At 41.3% G+C, this 24080-nt stretch overlaps 1 protein-coding gene across 5 annotated transcripts in view; it reads right to left on the bottom strand.

Moving 5' to 3' along the window:
- Nucleotides 1-2778: 2778 nt before the first annotated feature.
- The window catches only part of LOC131676745 (serine/threonine-protein phosphatase 2A 56 kDa regulatory subunit epsilon isoform), a 67606-nt gene continuing 46304 nt past the window's right edge, over nt 2779-24080 (bottom strand). For all 5 annotated transcript variants that reach the window (XM_058956029.1, XM_058956026.1, XM_058956030.1 and 2 more), the window contains 6 exons: nt 20834-21033; nt 14651-14845; nt 14389-14579; nt 7692-8025; nt 7397-7626; nt 2779-3662 (listed from right to left, as the gene is read on the bottom strand). In XM_058956029.1, coding sequence (XP_058812012.1) covers nt 3287-3662; nt 7397-7626; nt 7692-8025; nt 14389-14579; nt 14651-14845; nt 20834-21033 — 1526 coding nt within the window. In that variant the 3' untranslated portion in view covers nt 2779-3286. The remainder of the gene's footprint in view (nt 3663-7396; nt 7627-7691; nt 8026-14388; nt 14580-14650; nt 14846-20833; nt 21034-24080) is intronic.

Raw genomic sequence — 24080 nt, 5'->3', positions numbered from 1 at the left:
TATGTGGTGTCAGAAAGTACCAAGCGCTATTTTCAGAAATAGAAACTGTTAGATGATAGTAAGCTTTGCTTTTCAATATTAAATTATTTACTGACACAGTTAACCCAAAGTCCCTCTAAACAAGATCCTAGCCTGCGTCAAAACTGTTAGAGGTACAGCCGTGATTCGCTGGTTGGACACTTTTTAACTGGACCGCTTTTTAGTTGGACCTCCGCTAGTTGGACCATTGTCCAATTAAAAAGCATCTGAATGTCAAAATCTTATGTCAAATTTACTTTGACAATCAATCTGACAATTACTAGAGATGTGAATAGATGCAATTACACTACTAACGTCTCCTTTGGAGTTTTTGGCATCTGCCAGTCGGTCCAACTAACGAATCAAATTCGTTAGTTGGACAGAGGTGTGGCCCAACCAGCGAATCACGACTGTAGTGAACAGAGACAGCCTGTAAAACACGGTATTGATGACGTAAACGCAACCATTTGCCCTTAGAAACCGTCACACATACGGACACAGAGGCAGTTTTCGTTTTGATGCATACTAAGACTTTCCCATATAAGAACTTTGCAGTTACCTATCTTTTCTTGTCAGTTTACATGGACTCAAAGATCATTTGGCATAATGAACGTTTAGCATAATGATCTTTTAGCTTAATTGTCACTACCGTATCAACCTAGGGAGCAACGGGGGGGGGGGGGGGGCTTGCAGCGCCACGTTTTCTGTCGCTGCATGCATTTTTCTCATATGTTAAAGAACAGTGTATACGATACAGATGGGTAATTTGGTCGCGAACGGATCAAACGAAACAATTCTTCGAAGAGAATGAGTGAACGGAAGTTCTTTTTAAAAGAACGGTAGTTCTCAATTCCCTTCCAAACAAATGAACTGAACATCATCTAAAGCCGTTGATTATTTTCCTTGGGCCGATTTTTGGGCGAATGAATAAAAGTGATCTGACTTGCCGTACCAGAAACCGCTCTCGGTGATATTTCAGTATGGAACCGGACGAAGCACGACACACATGCAAAATAAAAATATTCATCTCAATCTCTATTTCCTCAGTATTCATCATAAAAAACTCGCCACCCTTGATGAACATGGTCCAGTGTACAGAGATATAACAAGTTAGGCCAGCAAACATTTTGTGAGAGCTCTAGCTCAAAAATTTTATTGCACCTGTTTGGTGCCCCTCTCAGACAGGGATGCCATTATGCCAGAGTTTTTAGTAGTTTTTATACAAAAAGACACATCTCTCATTCTGCCAGATTCTTAAATTAGGGAAATTGTTGCATAAAAATTATAATACCACTAAAACGACTGGACACATTTTGGAAATTTGGGTTAGCTCTTTTTGGTGGTATCCAACTGGGAAACCATACCATGCGCATCGACAAGTTTGTACCTGTGTACAAAACTTTGGTGCACGCATTCAACCTCAAACAAGCTTTGTCTCGACGTAAAGGTTCGCCTCGAACATCGAACCCAAGCGAACGATGTACAAACTCTAGTTCAAACATCCGTGTATGTATACCGGGTGCGTACATGAGAACTCTTCACACAACGCAAAAAGAGTCAACGCTAGTGATGATGAAAGTAAGAAAGAGAAAACTGGTGCCAGGTATAAGCACACCGTGTACGTACATGGGGTTCGGTTGCACAGGCGAACATGTGTGCGTGTTGTGGTACGAAATAGCGTGTTCGAGTTCGTACACAAAATGTGGGATTAATATGAACACAGAACCAAAGCGAACACTGTGTACGATGTTCATTTGGGAAGACTGTGGAAAACAGATAGAAATGGTAAGATAAACGAGGACAATTATGTGAAAAAACCCCCTAGAGGTAGGATTCCAACCTGCACTCCTTGAGACTTTGGCCTAATGCACAGGCTTTGGAGCATCCTCGCGTCAGTGGATTGCACTAGAGTTCCGTTATAGAGTAGAAGAGCAAGCTATCAGACATGCCTCATTCTCACTTCTACTCGAACGCCACAATCCCTTAGAGAAAAATTGGTATTAACGTACCGGACAATATCAGACCTCGTGTTAATAGACCATTAATAATCCTTCTTGGTTGTAACGTGAACATATGACGAGTGGCTTATTATACCATCGTCGCACCCTCTGAACCGCTAAACAAGGGGCGCCTCATACTATGACCTACATTGTCTCTTCGAGTGAAAAATACTACTTGCTTCGACTAGTTTGTTTTACACAATTTTGTCATGACCCTATTTTAATTTTCTCCAACACATCTATGTCCTGACTAAGATAAAGACTGAAACTGTGACATCAAGGTTCAATCAGGTATCCACGCCTTACTTGCAGAATATATATCGCAACATGAAAAATAACCCTGCTGGTGTACTAGACTAACTGCAGTAGTGTACAATCCTTCCAATTATTTTTTATACCTCACTCGATCACATGTGAATAAATGTTACCCTAACTTCTCAATTTGGTGGTTGCGGTAGGTAATATGCTTAAATTGTTATTTTCATTATTATGTTGACACTTCGGTTACTGTGTATGTATGTAGGTGTAATGTGTGTGTGTAATGTTAGTGTGTTTATGTATTCGCGTTTGAGTCTGTATGTGTGAGAGAGAAAAGATGGCGTTGGCGTTCCGAGTCGATGCTGAGCTTCGATTGAGCTGAGCATTCAAGATGGTCTTTTATTTTCATTCGATCTGTTGTCTCTATTGGACTTTGGGTCTGTCTTCGCTCACCATTTGGATGTGTGTAATCTTTGCTGTTACTATATTATCTCGACAGTAATAGTAGCAGGTAAGTTTTATTGTTTATTAACTTTACATACTTTGTATTACCCATTCCGTAATTTGCATTCGAATTGCAACTAGGTTTCGCTCTTCTCTATAAAAGGATTGTTTTTCTTTTATTGGTTTTCGTTAGCATACAATTGAATATTGGTTTCTGCCTGACAGATTTCTTATAACAATTGTTTTTTTACTAAGGATGATGATGTTGGGGGATTAATTTGCTGATCTTCTTTCGTTTTGCCTGTGCTTCAACCCGAAAGCAAGGGACTTTTTGTTTGGGATCCTAGCGGAATCAATGCGTGCTGATTTTATCATCCTAGGTGAGTTTGCATGTGTCCGAGAATTGTGAGTGTTCGTGAATGTGTGTATGTGTGTGAGTGAGTGTGCAGATGCAAAGGAAAGAATGTTCGGGATGCGATGCGGGCTCGAGATGAGGACGTCGGAAATGATGATCAGGTGGTATGTCAAGAGGGAAGATGAATTTAAAAGTAGTATTATTCAGTACATCACTTGCTTAATGACGCAGCAGCGGCATTGTTGGTGGCGGCATTGGGGGTTGTGGCGGAGGATGACGCAGAGCCTGTTTGGTGACTGGTGGCCGAACCGAGTGGTGGTGGTTGTGACGAGGCTCCACCGAGCCCAGTCAAATTGCTACCGGATGTAACGGACGACGGTGACGAAGACGACGACGTGGATGTGGCGGATGATAGCGCATTCGGTGTTAGCTGAGAAACCGAACCACCACCGGGTGGCAGGGAATTTCCAGTTCCTTCGGCTATCAGACTACCGGGGCCACCACCGGGTGCATCCGGTCGGCGGGCACTCTCCAGCTCGTGCAGTCGCTTCCACAATTCTTCTCGTTCTCGTTCCCGCTTCTTCTCTCTGCAGGAACAGCGTGGATGGCGGTGCAAGCGGCGCAAGGATAGATGAAAAGAGATGAAAGGTAATGAAGCGCATTAGTATTCGCAGAAGGTTAGTAAGCCGATGCGAGCTTACGATTTACAGCGTTTTTGAGCAGAATGGGATCGAATTGTACTATGCGTGTTGTGTTTGTTTGGCGGTACCCGTAACGGATGTGTAATTTGGATTCCAGAATATTTGATCATAGTCATTTTTTGAAATTGTCATTATATAATCGGTTTAATTTAATCGAATCCCCACGGTATACTTACTTTGGCGCAAACTACTTCAGAGATTGCCGTTGGTTTTAGGGAAAATTAGCAAATGGTAGCTAAATTTGATCAATCGACATTAGGAAAATAACAGAAGCTGTGTAATCAGCGGTATGATTGCAATGATCAGACAATACCAATAACAAATCATATTATAACATCAACATAACGAAGTCATTTACAATCAGACAAATAATAGGTTTCCCAGGAACTTGAAACTAACCATCACCGGCATCAAAAAGTTTCAAATCCATGATCGCAACAAGGTGATGCTCCTAGGGTCTCCTACTACCCGGATTCTTACTACGAGGTGGTACGAGTCCGTCCACGTAGTAGGAGACCCGATTGTACATTTTCTGCCATCTCGAGTGTTTTGTCACACCCAAAATTACAAAAAAAAATCCCAACCTCCAGCGGATGGGAGCTTCCGGGAGGAGTAATCCCTGCCGATCCAACGTACTGCTGATCGGTGTGGAGTAGTTTCCTGAAGCCAAGAAACCAGAGCCTGTCCAACAAGCTGCCACCGCTGCGAGCTACTCATCAGAGGTGGATTGTGGTTGTTGTCTTTAAGGAACAGACGTACCATTATTGAAGAGAGGTGCACGTCGTTTGACATAATGTTCACTTGGCATAACAGCAGGTAACATATGCTTCCGTTTGGCATAATGTTCATTTGACATAATGGTCATTTGGTATAATGGACGTTTGGCATAATTATGAATAGGTGTACGTATTATCATTCGGCATCGAATTGGTGTGCAATAATTATAGGTTCTATAACATTCACCCGAATGCCATTCGACCGCAAACCATTTGCCCGAATGTCACTAACCAGAATGGACCATTTACCCGAATGTAATAAACACGAACAGCCCACTTGCCCGAATGTCATGACCCCGAATACCGCATTCACTCAATCATAACATAAAATTGAAGCAACACGAGGGGCCTAAGATCTTCCAGCCAGATCTAGCCTCGTGCCATTATTCAAATGTTGTCCTGGAGTGGTACGAAGCCAACGGGGTCGCTCTCGTACCCAAGGACATGAACTGCCCCAACGCACCGTAACTAAAGCCCATCGAAAAATACGGGTCAATTATGAAACTGGCACTACGGAAGCATCCCAAGGAAGTCAAATCTGAAGAAGATATGAAGAAAAGGTGATTCCTACACCCACCCATCCAACCAGCCACAAAGACGTCCGAACCAATGAGAAAAGACTATGAAAGTCGCAGGACACAGGCCCAGCGCCATCTCGTACAGTTTCTGAACTGTTTGACCTGGAATTATAATGTATGTCAGTGCTACATACAGATTTCATTTCAGTTGTGGTTACTAAGTGTCTCATTAAATTAGTTATGGAATTTACATTTCGACTTCGTCTCATCAGAATCCGACGCTAACTTAGTGACAGGACAGCAAGTTCCAAAAAACGGTAGCACAATTTGTGTTCCTGAGTGAACCCCTTGCCAAGCGTGATGTCCCGCAAGGAAAGGAGCTCATTTTAAGCTGATGAGAATTAACGAAATCTGGCATTTCGACAGGATTTTTTGAAAATTCTACCGTGGTGTAAACCCTTTTAAAGAAAGCAAAATCTACTATAAAATGTATTCATTTGAAAGGTAATGTACAATAAATCATTAGAAATTGTCCCTTCTTTTAAACATGAGCGATTCTTCGATCTAAAAGAAAGCAAAATCTTTGCTTCATATAACCCACTGAAAGGAATGCCCAGCGGCACATCAAATTTGCTTCCGGAAAAGTATTTCAATATTTTCAGCATTCTGGAGATTTCCTATCTTGGAAAAGCATCATTCTGGGAATGCTTATTTGCGATCCATTCAAAAATACTACGAATTGAGGTCTGAAATTGGTATATTCCTAAAAAGTCTATCTTTTGAATTTTTCCGATCTTATGAAGCAGCTCTATATCAAAACGATCATGGCATTCCAAAATAATACATTAATATCTCAAATGTATTTAATTCGCAATCATATAAATTACGCCAAATTTTTACTGCTTGGGCATTGTTCAAAGTGATGCCATCACCGTTTTGTGCTATATGAACAGAGTCTGCTAAACAATGGGTGACGACAAACGACAAATCGTTCAGAACCAGAATTTATATATTTAACTGCAATGTCAAATTAATTACTACCAACACTCTAAAGATATAACCGAAACCATACTATAAAAAGTTTTTCGATGAATAAGTAAACGAATTTAGATATGTTAACATAAGACAGGGACTCCAACGGAACTGTACATAGGGCATTCATATATGCATTTGAGCAAACGAATTCAAGAATCATTTCACAACTGCGGATAATGTGGTTAGAGCAATAGGAAACAATACAAACAAAAATAAGAAGGATGTACAGGATACTACATAAATACTTAAAAAATTGTATTAAAAATAATATACTACTAATGCCACAATTGCCCATCTGTGTTACAAAAATGTCCATGCGAAATTGGAATCGTTGTACGATTGAAGGCAAAAAATAGTCGAGAAGTCATTGTGAAATAATGATTTATTATGAGCTGAATTATTGTAGGTTCCTTACTTTTAAAAGACAATGGTTATGTATAATATCGCCTTATATTTATAGTAGATTGAATTGTGGATAAACTACAACAGCTGGGGTAGTTAAGATTACCTACAATTAATGCTTATTTTCCATTTTTGATATAATTTTGAAATAACAGCTACCGGACAGAAAGGCAGAAAATAAACTGCATAACTTGAACCATGATTGGTGGAATAACACAATAAAATAGATTGCTTTCGAACGAGGTTCCGTTGATTCGGACTGCAGCGTTTCAGCCGAAAATGGCTTGATAATGGGCAACTAGCACCGAAAGCAGGTATCTTTATTACCATTGAGTACAACGTTACGTGCTTACAGCAGGGAGGTTGAGGTAACCCCTTCTGACCCTATTCTATCGCGTAATCAAAAAAATCTGCCAGTTTCATTAATTGCTGTTTTCAAAATTTTCAAACAGAAGAATCTTTTTACGTTTACCATATAAGGTTGAAAGAGATGTTTTGTCTTCATACGTCATTATTCCGCTGCAGACTGGCTCATAGCAAATATCGAATAATTAAACCAATAATAAACGATTCGTTATCGATACACACTGTGACAAGAAGCCGAAGTCTAACAAAAAAAAACAATCTTTTCGCTGGGGATGCGAAAGATTTCCCGGAAAACAGAAAAGCATTCCTGCCTACAGAAGATTCAACTAATTGCCAATCAAAATAATTTGTAATAATCCTAATACTTTTTTCTGTGACCTTTTGCTGTCTGACCCACGATAAGGTAAATATAACCCACGCTACTGATAAGAACTATTTACAAACAATATATCCCCTGTGCCATCAGCTGGTGGCTACGTGCACTCGTACAAACAGTTAACGAAGAAAGGCAAACAACACTTACTTCTGCCGTTCCGCCTTGTAGCTGGCGGTCAGTTCGTCGAACAGCTTCGAGTTCATCTCCATGAACGTTTTCAGCACATTGTAGACGAGGGCCACGATCGTCTGATTCCAGTGTTCTTTGCTGATCCGGTATAGTGCTGGGAACATGATCGGCATAATGACGGCATTGTTGTCCTCGATCAGCGACATAGCATACTCATTGTTCCAGAAGTAGAGTGCCCGTTCGGCCACCTAAAAACACAACAAATATCAGAGTTAGACGGTTAACCGTTGAAACTATTGATTTGATCGATTACCTGAAAATGTGGACTTGAAACACACTTGGCGATCTGCCGGAACAGCGGTTCCTGGATTTTCACGAACTGGGGCGGTTCGATCACGTCTAGGATTTCCTCGATTTCGCCGAGGAACATCACCTCCTTCTGGGAGCAGGTCTTTGGCCAGAACTTGAGCAGCCCGCGCACCACCGGCTCCGTCAGTGAGGCGTCCTTCTCCAGGAACTGCACTACGCAGTACGCGAGCTGAGCGTGGTACAGTGATAACACCTTCACCTTGTGCAGTGGCAGCAGCACCTTCACCAGGAACTGCTTGTGCTCCGCTTTGAGCGGCAAGGCGAAGCCGTTGATTATACTGGAAAGGGGGAGTGAATGGTGGACATGGTTACAAAGGTTATAGAATTATTTGGAGTTATATCTTAACTATTTTATATAAAGTTATGTTACTTAAAAATACAACATTTGACATTTGAATCAGATTGCACGCTTTTCCGCATTTAAAACAGTCTCTACCAAACAGATAGTGGTCAATCAGCAAGGTTTACACTACCAACTATTCATAGAAGCATACATATACAGGTTACAATCCAAAAATACGAAACCTATATCCTATATATAGGTTTCGTATTTTTGGGTTGTCATCCAACAGCATAAAATATTTGTCTACCTATTCAATGAGAGCAACGAGTCACACACAAGTAACCTTTTCATCAGTTTGGCTTGTTGTGACCAGAGCGTTAGTCAACGTTCACTCTTTCTTGGCCCTTCCTTGCTCGTTGATGTACTGTGAAACTAATCCCCCAACCTCAACCAACACGCCGCGACAAGTAAGAAGTGCGACAAAACAAATTATTTCATTAGAAGACATGTTAGGCGTATCTCTCTACTCCGACAAAATTTTGTGTAAGTTGGCTAACTGTTTAATCTTTGTTACCTTATTCCAATTACAAATTTACATTACAAACTGGGACCTCTCCGCGGTGGGTTTGCCGGTTTTGTTGCATGATTGATTTGGGCTTCATGAATACGACAAAGGATGCGATTTGAGTGGCACGATTCTCTAGTCTAGAGGAGTACCAGAGGCGACGTGTCGGACGTTCAGCCAGTTCAATGAACAGGACAGCGAAATCAGACGAACCCAACTTTATCAAGATCTATTTGGATATTGCCCGGCGGTGAACCCTACTTCGACTGAGTTTCCTGGTAGTGGAATTTCTCTCGGTACCGAGCCTGTTTCGTGAGCCAATTAGATCCCATTTTTGTCGCTACACGCCGGTAAATTTCTCCCGGTACCGATGTTCGTTTCCGTGAGCCATTTAGCTAGCTCCCCGTTTCGTCCCGATATACTAGGAGCTAGTCTATTCATTGGGCCCACCAGTAGGTGCTGAGGTCTGTCCAGCGATCTCGGTTGGAGTGTAGCCTCCGGTTCAGAGTGACGAGCTTGGTCCGGCGATTCCGGTGAAGCCTGATGTCCGGTTCACTGACACCTTGACGACCTGAACCCGGCGGATTTTCTCCCGAAACCCAATTTGTGGTCTCACGGCGGTTTTTTAGCCAATTGCGCTACTTTGTTGGTCCCTTCGCCAATTTTCAGCAGCTAGGAGAGTATTCTCGCAACCACTCTGCTGACAGCATCTGCATCCCAGATATGCTCGTCGTGGCATATATCTTCGATGATATTGTCAACTTTCACACCAGGCCCTTCGAAGTGCTTCGAATCTAGGGCATTTAAAGACCACGTGTTTCGGTGGCATGCAGGGATGCCAGATAATATTTCTCAGTCTGTGCGCAGCCTACAAAAAAATTTGTGCAAATCTGTGTTAAAGAAAACGTACAAGTTTGTTTTTAGTTTTTGCCCGAGGTGAAAATTGAGAAGTCTGTTAGTATGTGCATTATAACAGAAAACTGTGGAAATATGTGCAGAACATTGAAAATCTGTGAAACACGGATTATTCTGTGTACCCGGCATCCCTGCTTGCACGTCCACACACTCCGGGCAAAGGGGCGACGAAACATGTCCAAACCGCTGAAGGTACTTCCGGAATAGTGTTTACCCAGGTACTTAGCGTAAATAGTGTTTACCCAGAGAGATACAACAAAGTGCATCATCGGCTTATCAATTGAGCTATGTTTTGACGGTTCTATCACATTCGCCCGAATGACATTCACCCGAAAGTCATATACCCGAATGACGTTCGCCCGAAAACCATTTACCAGAATGGACCATTTACCCGAATGTCATTAACCCGAATACCACATTCACTCAAGCATAATATAAAATCGGTAATTGTCTAGTTTAGCGACTTTAGTGATAGAAGTCCGACTTTAATGTGGTTTTTTTTTATCATAAGAATGCATTTTAACGTAAATAAACCAAATCCGAGCGGGAAATGTGAAATCTTTAACCAAAGTTTGATAAACTGAACAATAACAAGTGAGCTGATACAGCGGAGCTAGTGTAATGCGGCTTGGCCGCATATCCGAGGATCCGAAGCGGCGCACGAGGCGTTGATCCACCCGTCGCCGGAGTTATAAGCAAACCTGTGATCCTCTTGTTTGCCCGGTTTACTCAAACATAGGGGCTATAGCCAGTTTAAAGCCGACTGAGCGGCAGCGAAGTCGGACAGTGCACCAGAAAGGGATGTGCGTAGCCACATTAGTCAACCGTATACTGACCAATGTGGCTATGCGACATCGCTTTTAGGTGTACTATCCGACGTCAATGAGGTTCTGTTGCCAACGCCACAAATGCTCTTCAGGTGCAAACTGATGCATATAGGACGCAGTTGTCAGCTCGAGCGGTGAAATCTTGTGATAAACCGGACAAGATAATAAGAAATCTTTCGGAAACACCATCGATCGAGGTAAATATATATTGAGATGTTCCGTTAACGAATTGAATCAATTAAATTAGTAATTATATCTTGCATGGTGGGAGTCCATTTGGCACAACACCGTTAGTGAATAGTAGCTCATAAATGTTATGTGGCGAAGCTAGTGTGATGCGGCTTTGCCACAATTACCGAGGTCGTGGAACCGAAGCGGAGGTCCCTACTCGGCAAACCTGTGATCCATTGGTATGCTTGGTTTACTGAAATATAGGGGTAGATTCCTTCTTTAAATATGAGCAGTTCTTTGAGTTTGTTGGCCCTCGCAATCAAACCGGTGATCCACTCGTTTGCCCGGTTTACTCACACTTAGAGATTGATTCGTTCTTTTAAACATGAGCAGCTCTTTTCCCACAATTAGGGGTTGATTGCTTCTTTCAAACATGACAAATCCTTGGATCTGCATGCCAAATAAGTCTGCAAAGAAACTGTTGATCCACTCGTCTGCCCGGTATACTCAAACATAAGGGTTGATTCCTTCTTTCAAAACAAGAGCAATTTCTTGAATCTATATACCAAATTAAGGTATTCCAATGGCACTCGAAGAATTGAGGAAAAGTTGTCCAAAGCCTCTCGACGATTTTTTGGATTACATTAGTAAAAATTGTATTTTTGGTAGGAAGGAAACTAATCAAAAGGTTTCTCGATAACCCTTCTTTGCCCCCCGCTCCGTGGTCAGTTTTCGAAAATTTATCGACAAAGTTTCCTAGAACCACCAATAATGTGGAAGACTAGCACAATAAATGGAACGATTTGTTAAGCCGTGGAAATTCTATGGTGTGTTGAAGCAGTTGCAGCTTGAAGAGAAAAACCCTAGTACGTATGTTTTACGTACACTACAAGCGGTGCCAACAGCTAAAAAGTCTAAAAAGAACTCACGAAAGGACTTAAAACTGGAAACCCTAGTTAAATCATACAAACCAGGTGATTGGATTAACTATTCGACTGGTATAGCTTTAGTGTTAATTTCTTCATATCATCAAATGTAATAAAATTTGTAATTCATCTTAATAAATTAAATTTTTTCGAATGACATTTCGATGTTTTTCGGGTATATGGAATTCGGGCGAATGGCATTCGGGTTTATGTTGCATTCGGGCGAATGTCTTTCGGGTGTTCGTGGCATTCGGGTGAATGACATTCGGGTTTGTGTGACATTCGGGCAAATGTCCTTCGGGTAAATGGCTTTCGGGCGAACGTGACAGAATCGTTTTGACCTCGTCTCAGCTGTGCAGTTATCCGTTACAAGTTGGTTCTTTGGTATGAACACAAGTAGTACTTCCCAATTTTGGACGTAACGTCTACAGTCTGGTACAGCTTGCTGTCGTATCTTGAAGAGTCGAATTCAAATCGTTCAACCCAACTTAGTAAAACACTTTAATAATCAAACACCAACATTTGTCACACGGAAAACACCGACCTGTTCCAACCTAGCTCACGCGAACTGTATGCAAATCATTGTAAACAAGTGTGCGTGCTTCTGTGCGGAACCATTGATTTCTGTTAATTAAATCAGCATGAGCCAATTATAATTTACTCAAAACGAGCGATGGGTTGTGGGGACAGGATATCATCCAAGCTCACACAGTTGCAAAATGTAGCACTTTGTGTCATTTGGACACGGCCAAAGATGTACCAACAATCAATTGCAACAATAAAGAAGCACTCAGCCAGCTTTTGACAGCACAATCAAGGATGAGTGAATGAAAATAGGTTCCCTTTTCTCCGGCTGACACCCAGTGACAAATTATTCTGCAGTTCGGTAGATCCACGGATGTGTAAAAAGTCTACACAGGAAAGTCATCGCGAGAGTCGCGGAACTCACTGCGCGAGCTATTCACTCTCAGCACAAAAGATAGACCGCACCTGCGAGTGCCCGTCCGTCTGTGCGTCTGTCTATCAGACTGTCAATTTTGAAACCACCCTCCATTCATCAACCTGAGTTCCATTCACCGCTTCTCGCCATTCGCCACCGTTACCAGTGTACGTTTGCCTCTCGCATTCGGGTCTTGCTGGTGTTGGTGGCAACCATCGGTTTTAGAGACACCGATGGAACCGATGATAGTCGCGATAAGCGATCAATGCGCATGCGCCAAAAGCCGGAGATTCGATACGGGACCGATATTTTTGATTCATAAAATAAATAGATGGACATCGTAGTCGAATCGGCTGTATCTTGCAGGAATATGCAAGGAATCTCGCAGATAGAAAAGAAGTACATACGCTTTCCATCGGTATAATCGGTTGACCTCAGGTTTCACCGGTGTCTTCCGGTTGTGACCCAGCAAAAGGGCATTTGATCGTTACATCATCTTGATATGAAAGTCAAGATTCATAATACATTCAGGAAGTTTAAGGGCAAACGGTCGGTCAACTAGTAGAGCAGGGGTGATTAAATTTTTTTTTCGTCTGACACTTGCTGGGGAGACAATAGGTCAGAAGAGTGTATAGTGAAGTCAACGTGAAACTGCCATCACGTGTCCACTCGTTCGGACAGACGATAGTCCTCCTTGAAATGAGCGGGGACAGAAAAGGTAACATAAAACATTATCCACGATTAGGCGAGTGGAGGTAAATGGTAGAAGGTATGACATCCGGGGAGCATCATCGTTTGAGTCATTCGACAAACCCGAGAGCAGGTCCGCACGGGTATTCACGTGTGAGTATGTGTGCGTGTGGGTGGGCGGTGTAGTAGCTTGCATGGGAGTGCCATTGAATCGAAGTTATTTCCAACTATTCGGTCGGTAAACGAGAAGCACACTGAACCGAAAAAAAGAAAACAGAATAAAGATTTTCTTTCTCTGCTATATCTCGGTCGCATATTAGCGATAACGAAAAGAGTGTTATTTTCGGCAAACTTGCTCTTGTTACGTCGATGCTCTGCACTCGTTAATGATGAGACAGCAAGCATTAACTGAGAAGAAGAAGAAGGAAAAACTAGGGAACAACCGGAGGGGCTTCGACGAATAATATAAAACATGCCACGAGAGACAGGAATCAGTTCAGCAGAGATAACATTTTTATGAGGCTTTATTCATAGCAACATATTTTCTCCACCTTTGAAATCTTTACTGCAAAGACTGACTTTTATAAAGAAAGCACTCATAAACATGAGTGCAATAACAAAACTTCCCATAGTGATAATCTCAGACAAGGATTCGACGAACTTTCCTGTTTTTGAGGCAGCGTAGTACTGCGAAAAATGTTCTGGGAAAGGATGGGATATATCTCAAAACAAAAACAAGCTAGAAGCTACACAGAGCATATAAAACTCATTGAATTTGTTCAAAATATCCGTGATCTAGAGATTCCGAGCTAATTGTAATGCTTCTGATGAATACAGCCAATTTCAATGCTTCTGAAATCTGGTTTCACGACGCTGCACTTAAAGAAACATCAAACTGTGTTGACATCAGGGATACCAAATTGAGCTCAATTGAACGAATCAACTCATAAATCAGACAATGCTCAGAGAAAAGGTCATGTTGGGTAACTTTATTAGTCTGAAGTTGGCAAATTCAAGCAGAATCATTGCGAATTGAGTAGCAAATCATCTGTTGAAACCTAAAGCTTATAAAAATCTACAAGCTTCATGATTTGTGAAGCTATTAACACGCAATAACGTCAGTGGAAGTAAAAACCAATAGCATTCAATTCTATCGACATGCGCAGCTGTTTGTGTTCGTTGGTTTATCTCAAAGAAGGAAATATAAAACTGCAATGAACGTATTGGAAGGAACAGATGTCGACGGTCATACGGAATTAGCAGAACTAATCAACCTTACTGATCATTAAACTCACTCGCTTGTGCAATAAAACCAAACACTTACCTTCCCAAAATTTCCAGCAGCTCGCCGACTCCGTTGAAATGTTCCGTTTCGTATATAAAACGTAGAAATATGTTATTTATTTGCTTACGAATAAAAGCACGTAATCCTAAAAATTTGCCATATATACGGTGCAATACGGTTTTCAAAAAATCACGCTCTCTCGGATCCTCGGAATCGAAAAGCTCCAGGAGCTGCAAAATGTAAGGAAGATGAAACAGGTTAGCAGCTGGAAATGTGTAAGAAGAAAGAGTAGAAAACTAACCTGCAGGACAAACTTCTGGTCGATCACCTTCTTGCCGAACGTCGCCTGAAAGTCGGCCGACTCTAAGAAGCGTAGGAACACCTCGTACACCAGCTGCAGATGGGGCCAGGACGCTTCGAGTGTCGGATCGTCCTCCTCCGGATCGAAGTCCGGATTTTCACTAGGCGGGAGCGTTCGAAATAGATTCACAGATATCTGAAAAAATGGGAAGATAATTAGTTTGGTAAGTCTTATGCATTCATCTCCCATTGGTATTGCTTTGTGTCGGATGTTAGATGTTTATTTTGTTTTTTTTTTATTATTATTATTGTCATTCTTATTGTCTACATGAAATAAAACTTAAACCGAAATATTGCATCGCTTCAAGTTGCGTGCAGTTCGACATCGCTGTCGTTCCGTCGGACTTGGTCGTGGGCGGACATAGCGTAGTTGGTGAACCGATTGCCTTGTACGCAGCACACCTGGGTACGAATCCCAACCCGGACATAGGGTTAGAGATTATCCTTAAGAGATTATTCTAACCCTAAGAGGCGAATGACCTTAAGATTAAAACCTCAACAATCGAAATAAAAAAAGGTCCTGGCGATATCCAAAAATGATAAAGTAAACTATCGTCTGGATCGAACGGTACATAGCTCATGATATAAAGAAGGATAATAAGGATATTTTTAATTATTGAAATGCAGTATGGAAAGCTAAAACTCACTTGCGACCATAATAATATACGTAAATAAACCTGTAAAATCCACAGCATGCTACAACATAAGCCATAGACAAACAATCCATAATAATTATTTTCCAATAACTCAATATCAGATAATAGAAAATAACTCATTACTGATATTGCTTAGAGCATAGTCAACTTTATAAGACATTCGCTGATAAACTACACATTCGTTGACAAATGACTGAGATCAATTAGCAAAATTATGCCAAATGTCCGTTATGCTAAACGTCCGTTACGCCAAAGGATCGTTTTCTAGAACTTAAAAATAATTATGCCAAATAAATTGCGGAATGATTACTTCTCAATACTATGCCAAAAGACCTGCAGGATGATCACTTCTCAAAACTATGACAAACGTCCGTTATGCTAAACGTCCATTTTGCCAAATGGCCCGCTTACGCCCGTTCAAACAGGGACTCAAGTAGAGAACCATTACGTAACGTTCTCGATGGTACTCTAACGTTTAATAACGGCAGACGTTTCCAGCAATCAACCCTCGCGTGGTTTTTGAAAAGGGCCAATAAGCATACTGTCAAAATTCACTTTGAGAGGAAATTCTGGACAAACCATTAATCGCCTATTATAAATCACAACAGCAGACGAAAGAGCAAATTTTTCCCCTTCATGAAATGCTAACATCCATTTCCGGCGAGCTACGGTTTGCCTGGAATTTTTTCTCAAAGTGAATTTTGACAGCATGCTTATTGGCCGTTTACATAGGCACGCGAAAATTTGTCGACAAATTCCGCTTGTTGAATTCTCCGCCGACGTACTAGAATGTCCATGTTCAGCAATTTGCAGCGATCAGAATATGGTGGAAGTCTACGATGATCGTTAGAATTCGCATGACTAAAGTAATACACTGACCATACACACTTACAATCCTTAAAATCGAATTCAGTTGAAAAAGAATCCAAACTGCGGATGCACTTTCTAAAATTGGTTGAACGAGCGTGCAGTATTTTCGATTTGCCAGTTTGCTTTTGCGATAACAGCTGTGGGATGTATGCTAAACGTGAGCTTATGATCGAGCAACACACCCAGGTCCCTGAACCGATCAGTTCTTTGCAGGACCATACCAGTGATAGTGTAATCGAAATTTGATAGTTGTCTAAGACGGAAATAGGATATAACCGCACATTTTGGAACGCTTAGGGTAAGCTTATTCCATTTACATAATCGATCATCATCACAGTCATCGATATTACGTACAACAAAATGCAACTTCAGGTCGTCAGCGTACGCTAGTCTGCACCAAGTGGTGCCAGTAACAGCATTTTATCATTGAGGTACAGCACGAACAATAGTGGGCCGAAATTACTACCCTGCGGTACTCCAGATGAGTTTGTGAAACACGACGAAGTTCTCGACTCCAGCCATTACACAAAGCGCTCCGATGCACATAGTTTGAATAACTTAGAATATCATGATCAATAAAACGTCAACTTGCATTCAACGCTCCAGATGTTTAAAATAGGTAGTAGTGAAATCGAGAAGATTCGTGGTAACCGGTCATCCAGGCATGAATCCATGTTGGTCTCTAGAAATGTAGCCTTTGGTACTCTCGAGAATAACGCCACTCACAATGATCTCGAAGATCCCCGATGCCCGTATTGTGTGTTGAGAAGGATTACCATCCTGCGGATTATTCTCCTTCCTTCGCTATAGCTTAGAATTTCTGAAGCGAAAACTTCAGTAATGGCTCCGAATCATGACCGAATGTAGATTTACAAGTCACTCGATCTTGACCTGACACTCGCGCATCTTCCTTCATTGTACATAGCCAACTAGTGCGGGCTCTGCTCCAAAGTCGACGCTACCCCTTCCAAGTTCTGTTGAGCATAAATTTAGCTGGCCTCATTCCCGGCATTCGCGGTACATGTCAAAACCACTGTAATCTGCCGTATTTTGACAGCCTTCCGATGTCAGCATGTTTCTATCCTTACTCGTGGTTCATGCGTCTGGTTCTTTCTTTTACAAATCACACACCTCCCGAGCTTGGCTTTTGTATATTAATTCTGTGTATAAAATTACTTTAAAAGTATTCCGGTAATCAGAATAGCGTCTGTTCTTAATGTTTGTAGCGGCTCCAAACAGCGTCTGTTACGGAACACACAAACATTGAGGATCCCACACTCGAAGTGAAGCTAAGAAGGTTCTAAATACAAAAAAAAATTTTTTTTATTTACTTCATAGTATATACCGAAAGAGAACAATCTTAGATTTGCACCTGGTGAATTCGAGTGCAATTGTAGTGTGGTCGTAATGAAGTTGGGAACTTTGGTTTTTAGCCATTCTGCATTCACTTGCGCTTTGTGAGACAGTGCCGAGTCTTGTTGAGACGTCCATGGTCTGCGACCGAAATGCTTGTCTACCCACGCATTCAAAGCAGCCTCCAGAACACTTTCCTGATAATATGTTGCATTGATGCCAAGCTCGATGAAAACGATTCGAGAGCGCCCATCTACGGTTACAGCAACCGGTATCCCATGGGGATACTAGCGTTTATTCCTGGTCCTGGAATACCCGATCCTATCAAATAGTTCATTTTAACCCATCTGTGGAGAAAATTACTGAGCCTAGGCGAAGACAAGGGCCGCCTTATTCCCAGGTTGACCGAATCCACTCTTCATCTGTAATGACGAGGTTATTTGCAAGAAAATCTTCTATAACCGCAAGATGTCCTGTTAAATCTCCTGATAGTAATTGTTATGACGACTTATTTCCAATGCGCTTTTTCTGCCTCAAGCTGTATCATCTGATGCAGTGGGAGAAGATGCAACATTGTATCCTGTGCTTTCGATGGAGTACTTCACATGGCACTCGTTATCGCTCTATAAGCAAGCCTTTGAAGTTTACCTAGTTTTTTTAGTTAATGTCTCTTTCGTTTTAGGCTGTCAAACAAGCGAGGCATATCTTATTCTTGGTTAAACTATTGCTTACCCAAAAAAACTGCTCAGTGTGTGCATTCCAGACTAGTTTTTATCTAGTACCCATCCCAGATATTTCAACTCGCAGGATATTCCAATTTCTGTTCCGTTGAGCAAATGTGTTGATATGGAATATTTCCTTTTTCGAGTAAATGATATCCTCAACAAATAATGAAAGCTAAATAAATGTTTGAACAGGGAAAATAAGCTGAATAAAGTCAGTCCTTACAAGCATTGCATTCTCTTTGAGATAACAGTCGCATTTTCCCCTCACAAGGATTATATCATCTGCAAATCCAATCGCTTTGTATCCCATTTCAGTTAATAATTTTAATAGCTCATCTACAACTAACGACCACAATAAGGATGACAGAACTCCGCCTTGAGGACATCCTTTATTTGTTTTCATAGTCGTCAGTGACGTGATTCGAGCGTGCTAGGTATTTCACAGTTTATTAGCATTGAGTTGATCCAATTCATGTTTTCTCACAGTATTCCGCATTGAACTATGAGATGCATTGTCAAAAGTTCCATGTATGTTGAGAAAAGCCACAAGTGAGTTTTCTCTCGTTTCAATAGAATTCTCTAGCTTTCCAACCAACATCTATTATTGATTTGTTGCTTTGATATGCGAATTAAAATTCGCTCAGTGGAGAGCATTTTAAGTACTCTGCTCTAATGCGTAAGTAAATCATTTTCTCCGTTATTTTCAGAAATATGGAGGTTAAGCTGATTGGCATAAATGAAAAAATGGAAATGGAAAGCTTTAAAGCAAGTGATGTCTGAGTAAGTTTTGCATGGGACTTAATTGCGTATGATAGAGAATCAGTAGTCGATTCCAACAAACTAAATTTTAGGGAATTGTTTTAAAGGATTGTCATGATGGCAAAAAACAGAAAAATAAAATGAAATGTGGTTGACACCCAATAATCAGTGGTAAAGGTACGCACTGTCAAATACCAAAAACAACATTGGGCAATTAACACGCAAACTGGCACGAAAATTTGGCATTTTAAGCTCATCTGTACACTGTATTTTGAAGGAAAACAACGCAGTATATCATAAATGTAAATGATCATCAAAATACACAGAGAAACAAGTCAAAAAATACCAATTTGCTGCCGTGCACTTCACCGTAAACACCTAACAAAGGGAAAATTCACAAATTTGCATCGTATTCACATTTTTATTCCATAAATAGACAGCGATAGCTATTATACTGCCAACAATAAAGCAAAATCAGACAATGACAAATTTGCCAGCAAATCGGAATACGAGCGAAAGCTGGTGGTGTAGGCAGTCAATTATGAGAAGGGTATTTTCGTGCCTCTGATGCTTCCAAACAAAGCTCAAAGGTCAATGCAGATGTTTTTTATCAGTAATTGCTCGCTGAAATTTAAGTATTTCATAAAAAAATATCACACATGTGAAGAAATCATATTTTGGCCAAATTTTTCAATTTGTTATTTTGAAAAAAAAAAAAAAGGACGGATTGACAGAATAAACAAAAAAATTCATTTGTACGGAAAAAGGACAAATGTGCTAGAAATACGTAAAATCGATTTTTTTAGACTTTTATCAAGCGTTTGGTATACGACAAGGGCCGTCAAAATGAACAGCAATTGATTTCTGGAAGAAAGCGCAGCTTAAAAGAAATCGACATAATCGCCGTACAAAACCTAATTCGAAATGTGACTTACATACTGCATAAAACCTAAGACAACGGTCCAACGGTAAGTGTTCTTTTCGGCAGTTTTCAATTTGATGCTTTATTTTCTAATGACGTCGAAAAAACTGTTCAGAGCAACAATGTGTTGTCGCATGTGAATGGCTAGAACAAAATCTATTGTGATTGACTAATGTGACATGTGGCCTGTTGCCTCGTCTGTGGATAGCTAAAAGGTTAACTTTTCTCTGATCCGTTGAGAAATCTTTACCAGTTTATCACCGTACTCGTCCGCCTGTTATATCAATCCTATGGCGAAAACTTACGATCCAAGGCATAAAATCTCCTTCAGCAATACAGAAAATGAAACCTGCAATAAGCTATCTGTAAACTGAGAAGTACTTGGGAGTGCAAAACTTATTTTACTCTAAGCAAAAACTTCCACCGTATCGCATCACGCACGGATGTTCGATAGGACAAATAACGCCACTACAGTAAAGATATTGATTTCAGAGACATAACGCAGAACTTTTCGGCTGACTATGGTACTGAAGCCGTTATTCACACTCGCCATACTAAAACTTTTTTCTTTAAACAAATAAAAACTAACATTCATCGGGAAAATGTCCGACACTTCCTGATCACAATCCTGATCCATTTCAAAAAACTATTTTGTCACGACTCGCGCCCGCGGCTACACGTGGCACTCCGAACGGACTTGAGCAAACTAACAATGGAAAATCCGCAATGAAACAAAAGATCAACCTAAACAAAGGCGACAGTTTTTCGTACACGGACGAAAAACGACCGCATCCGCTCTGCTAGCTTAGGGCTACTCATTCCCTTTTACGTGTACGTACCATTTTGATAATTTCCGGATAGACGTTCTCCGTCAGCACACCGCGCCCGTGTGTGATGTACGCCGACAGGTCGTTCAGTGCCGCCCGCTTAATTTCCTTGCCCTTGAGATCCGACAGCGGGTCCATGAAGTCGAACGAAACGCAGCATTGCCGTAGCTTCCGGATGAACAGCTCCTCCTGCTCTAGGCTGGAACAGTCCACTAGAATGGAAGGGAGAATAAAGAACTGTTAGATTGTCGCCGATTGAAAGACATCTCCAACCGGATGCTGGATGCTAGGGGTGACGATGGTTCATTGTTTTAAATTTTAATTAGATCTACCGCAAGCAGTGGCTTTTTGGTTGAGTTACTGAATCCAGCGATTCAAAATTTTACATTTCTAATAAATAATGGAAATCCTTTCCCAACTGATATGAATTGAGACGTGCCTTTCAACATTATTGTATGGCTGAACGAGCTTAACAATTATACAAACTTCGGCTATATCCTTGGACTACCTTAATTTGGTAAATAACAAACTTTTGTTATGAAGTGACCTTTTTCCTTATTTATCTAAATTTTTCTAAACCCTTTCCAATAACAAACATCATTTAGGTGAATTAGTGATCCTAACGCCATAAAACCTCCAGGCAGGGCGTCCCGTCGTCCGGCTGTCCCGAACAAGCCCGGTTCCACACGAAGGGGTGCTATCATTGGCTTAGCGTCCTCGGTGCGACTGGAAATGCAGGGTGCAAAATTGCAAGTGCTGTCATAATTCAATGCAAATATAGATTGCAGTGAAGCTTTCTTCAGAAATATTCCGCAGAGACAGTCGCAACGGAATGATTTGCGGCACCACCACCACCACCATACCACCACATCAGAAAATGTAAATGATGTACTGGCGGCAACCAACTGCAAGAGGGGATGACCTACGTACACGGTGAAGGGGGTTCCTTTTCAACTGGTTATCGTATTTTTATTGTTTCAAGCTATAGTTTGCATTATATATTAGCTGCAATTACGAATGTACTGTCGGCAATCAATCGACACGGCTGTGGCAGCAGTGGAACAACGAAAAATGTCGGTTAAGCCGGATAAAGAAACAAATACAAACACACCTATGGAAGCATGCTTGTTATTGTTTTGAATTTATCCCGTTAATGTTTATGTTTCTGTTATATCGTACTTTGTTACTATAGATGTGGAAAAACTTTATGAAAATATTTTTAATATTATCTTTATGAAATTATATTTAATATTATATTCCAAACTTGAACCAATTCAATAGAAGAACCGTCTTTTCTTTGTTATCTGTGTTGGGATTACACACATTTTTTCCATACACGATTTCAAACATCATAAAACGAACTTAAAAAAGCCATGAAAATGTATTATAAATTAAACCGGCCAGCAGAGGGTTTAACGGTGTCAGCTTCGCTGCGGTGTGTCGGTTCGTGATGGACATTCCGATTGCATTTATCGCCATCCATTTAATTTTGCGTTTAGACGCATTCAAGCGACTGTTTATATTAACCAGCGCACTGACATTGCCTTGGGAAACAGATTGGGAAAACTCAGAGCTTGTTTGGCTGTGAACATGAACCTGGGGAAGGGGACAGTATTGTTTGGTGTGGACAGCGGCTGTGAGTTTTCCGGGCGATCGATGTGATACTATGTATAACCGAGATGCGGCAAGCGTGTTGCTGAAGGTCGAACTTGCCTTGAGGAACCACATGGGCGGACTGCTTTTTTTTTCTAACGAATGAAACAAAAAAAAACATTCTGTTCTGCAAATAGGGTGAAAAGTTTTTCATTGATTTTTTTCACAACGGAATTTTTTTGTGGAGTTGTCCTGCTGGAGCTGTAGAGCCAGATTCTCGGAAGGGCTCCCCGTCACATCACACACTAGAATTGCAGACGAGACAGGTAATGTCGCCCACTAAAACACTGATTAAGGCAACGGGCCGTGATTCTGAATGTGATATTCATATTCATTGTACGGTTCAGATATGTTCGGGCTTAGGGACTTCGCGTTTGCGTGTGCGATCGCGAAGGGCTCGAGCATTTGTACGTTAACGTGTTCGATCGCGTGTGTGGTGGTATGTAGTGTAACGCGTATGTAACTTCACGTGCACAAATTCTATTTAATAACCGTGTGTTTTTCGCATATTCGCGTGTGTTCTGGAATGATCGCACGAGGATTGTGCAACGTGTTGTCTAGTAGATATGAGCTTTATTTTTCGATTGGTCCAACTGAATGTATGGACATATGTTGCTAGGGTGTAGGATAAAGGGGTGGTGTGCGTTTGAGATCGCGTTTGTAACTTGGTCAGTACTATATCGCTCAACTGTGTGTTATTAAGTTTGCGCGATCGCGAGTGTAGGTGTGCATGGTTAATCGCGAAGGGCTTAAGCGTTCGTATGTTAACGTGATTTAACGTGGATAAACGATCCACATTATTTAATATTTCATAGACACGTTCCTATGTATTTTTTTTTTTTCGAGAGTTGTCCTACTGGAGCTGTAGAGCTAGGTTCTCGGAAGGGCTCCCCGTCAGAATCACATACTACAATTTGCAGACGAGACAGGCAATGTCGCCCAATGAAACACTGCAATAGGCCAATTGTAGCGGGCCGTGATTCTGAATGTGATATTCATTGTACGGTTCAGGCATGTGCGGGCGTAGGGAATCGCGTGTATCATCGCGAAGGGCTCGAACATTTGTACGTTAATGTGCTCGATCGCGTGTGCGTTTGTATGTCGCGTGTGCTAACGTGTAACTTCGCGTGCATAAATTCTATTTCATAACCGTGTGCCTTTCGCATATTCGCGTGTGTTCTAGAATAATCGCGCGCGGACCGTGAATCTGATACTTAATTTTTTGTGTACGGTTCAGATTCCAGAAGGAAGTGGGTTCTTCCATATCATTAGAGTTCCCAATCATGTCGTCGTAGAACGCGTGGTCTAGTGGATATGAGCTTTATTTTTTTTTTTTTTTGATTGGTCCAACTGAATGTATAGACCTAAATTGCTAGAATGAAGGTTAAAGATTTCCGGACGTGACCAATTCATGATCGCGCATTTGCGGGTTGGCGTTTGAGATCGCGTTTGTAACTTCGTAAGTACTAACACGTTCACACAATTGCCGCAGTGTTATCAAGTTTACGCGATCGCGGGCATAGGTGTGCGTAGATGATCGCGAAGGGCTTAAGCGTTCGTATGTTGACGTGTTTGTCGCGTGTATGTGACTTCGCATGTATAAATT

The sequence above is a fragment of the Topomyia yanbarensis genome, chromosome 1 (assembly GCF_030247195.1).
Source record: "Topomyia yanbarensis strain Yona2022 chromosome 1, ASM3024719v1, whole genome shotgun sequence".
NCBI lineage: Eukaryota > Metazoa > Arthropoda > Insecta > Diptera > Culicidae > Topomyia > Topomyia yanbarensis.
This window is presented reverse-complemented; position numbering and strand designations above follow the sequence as displayed.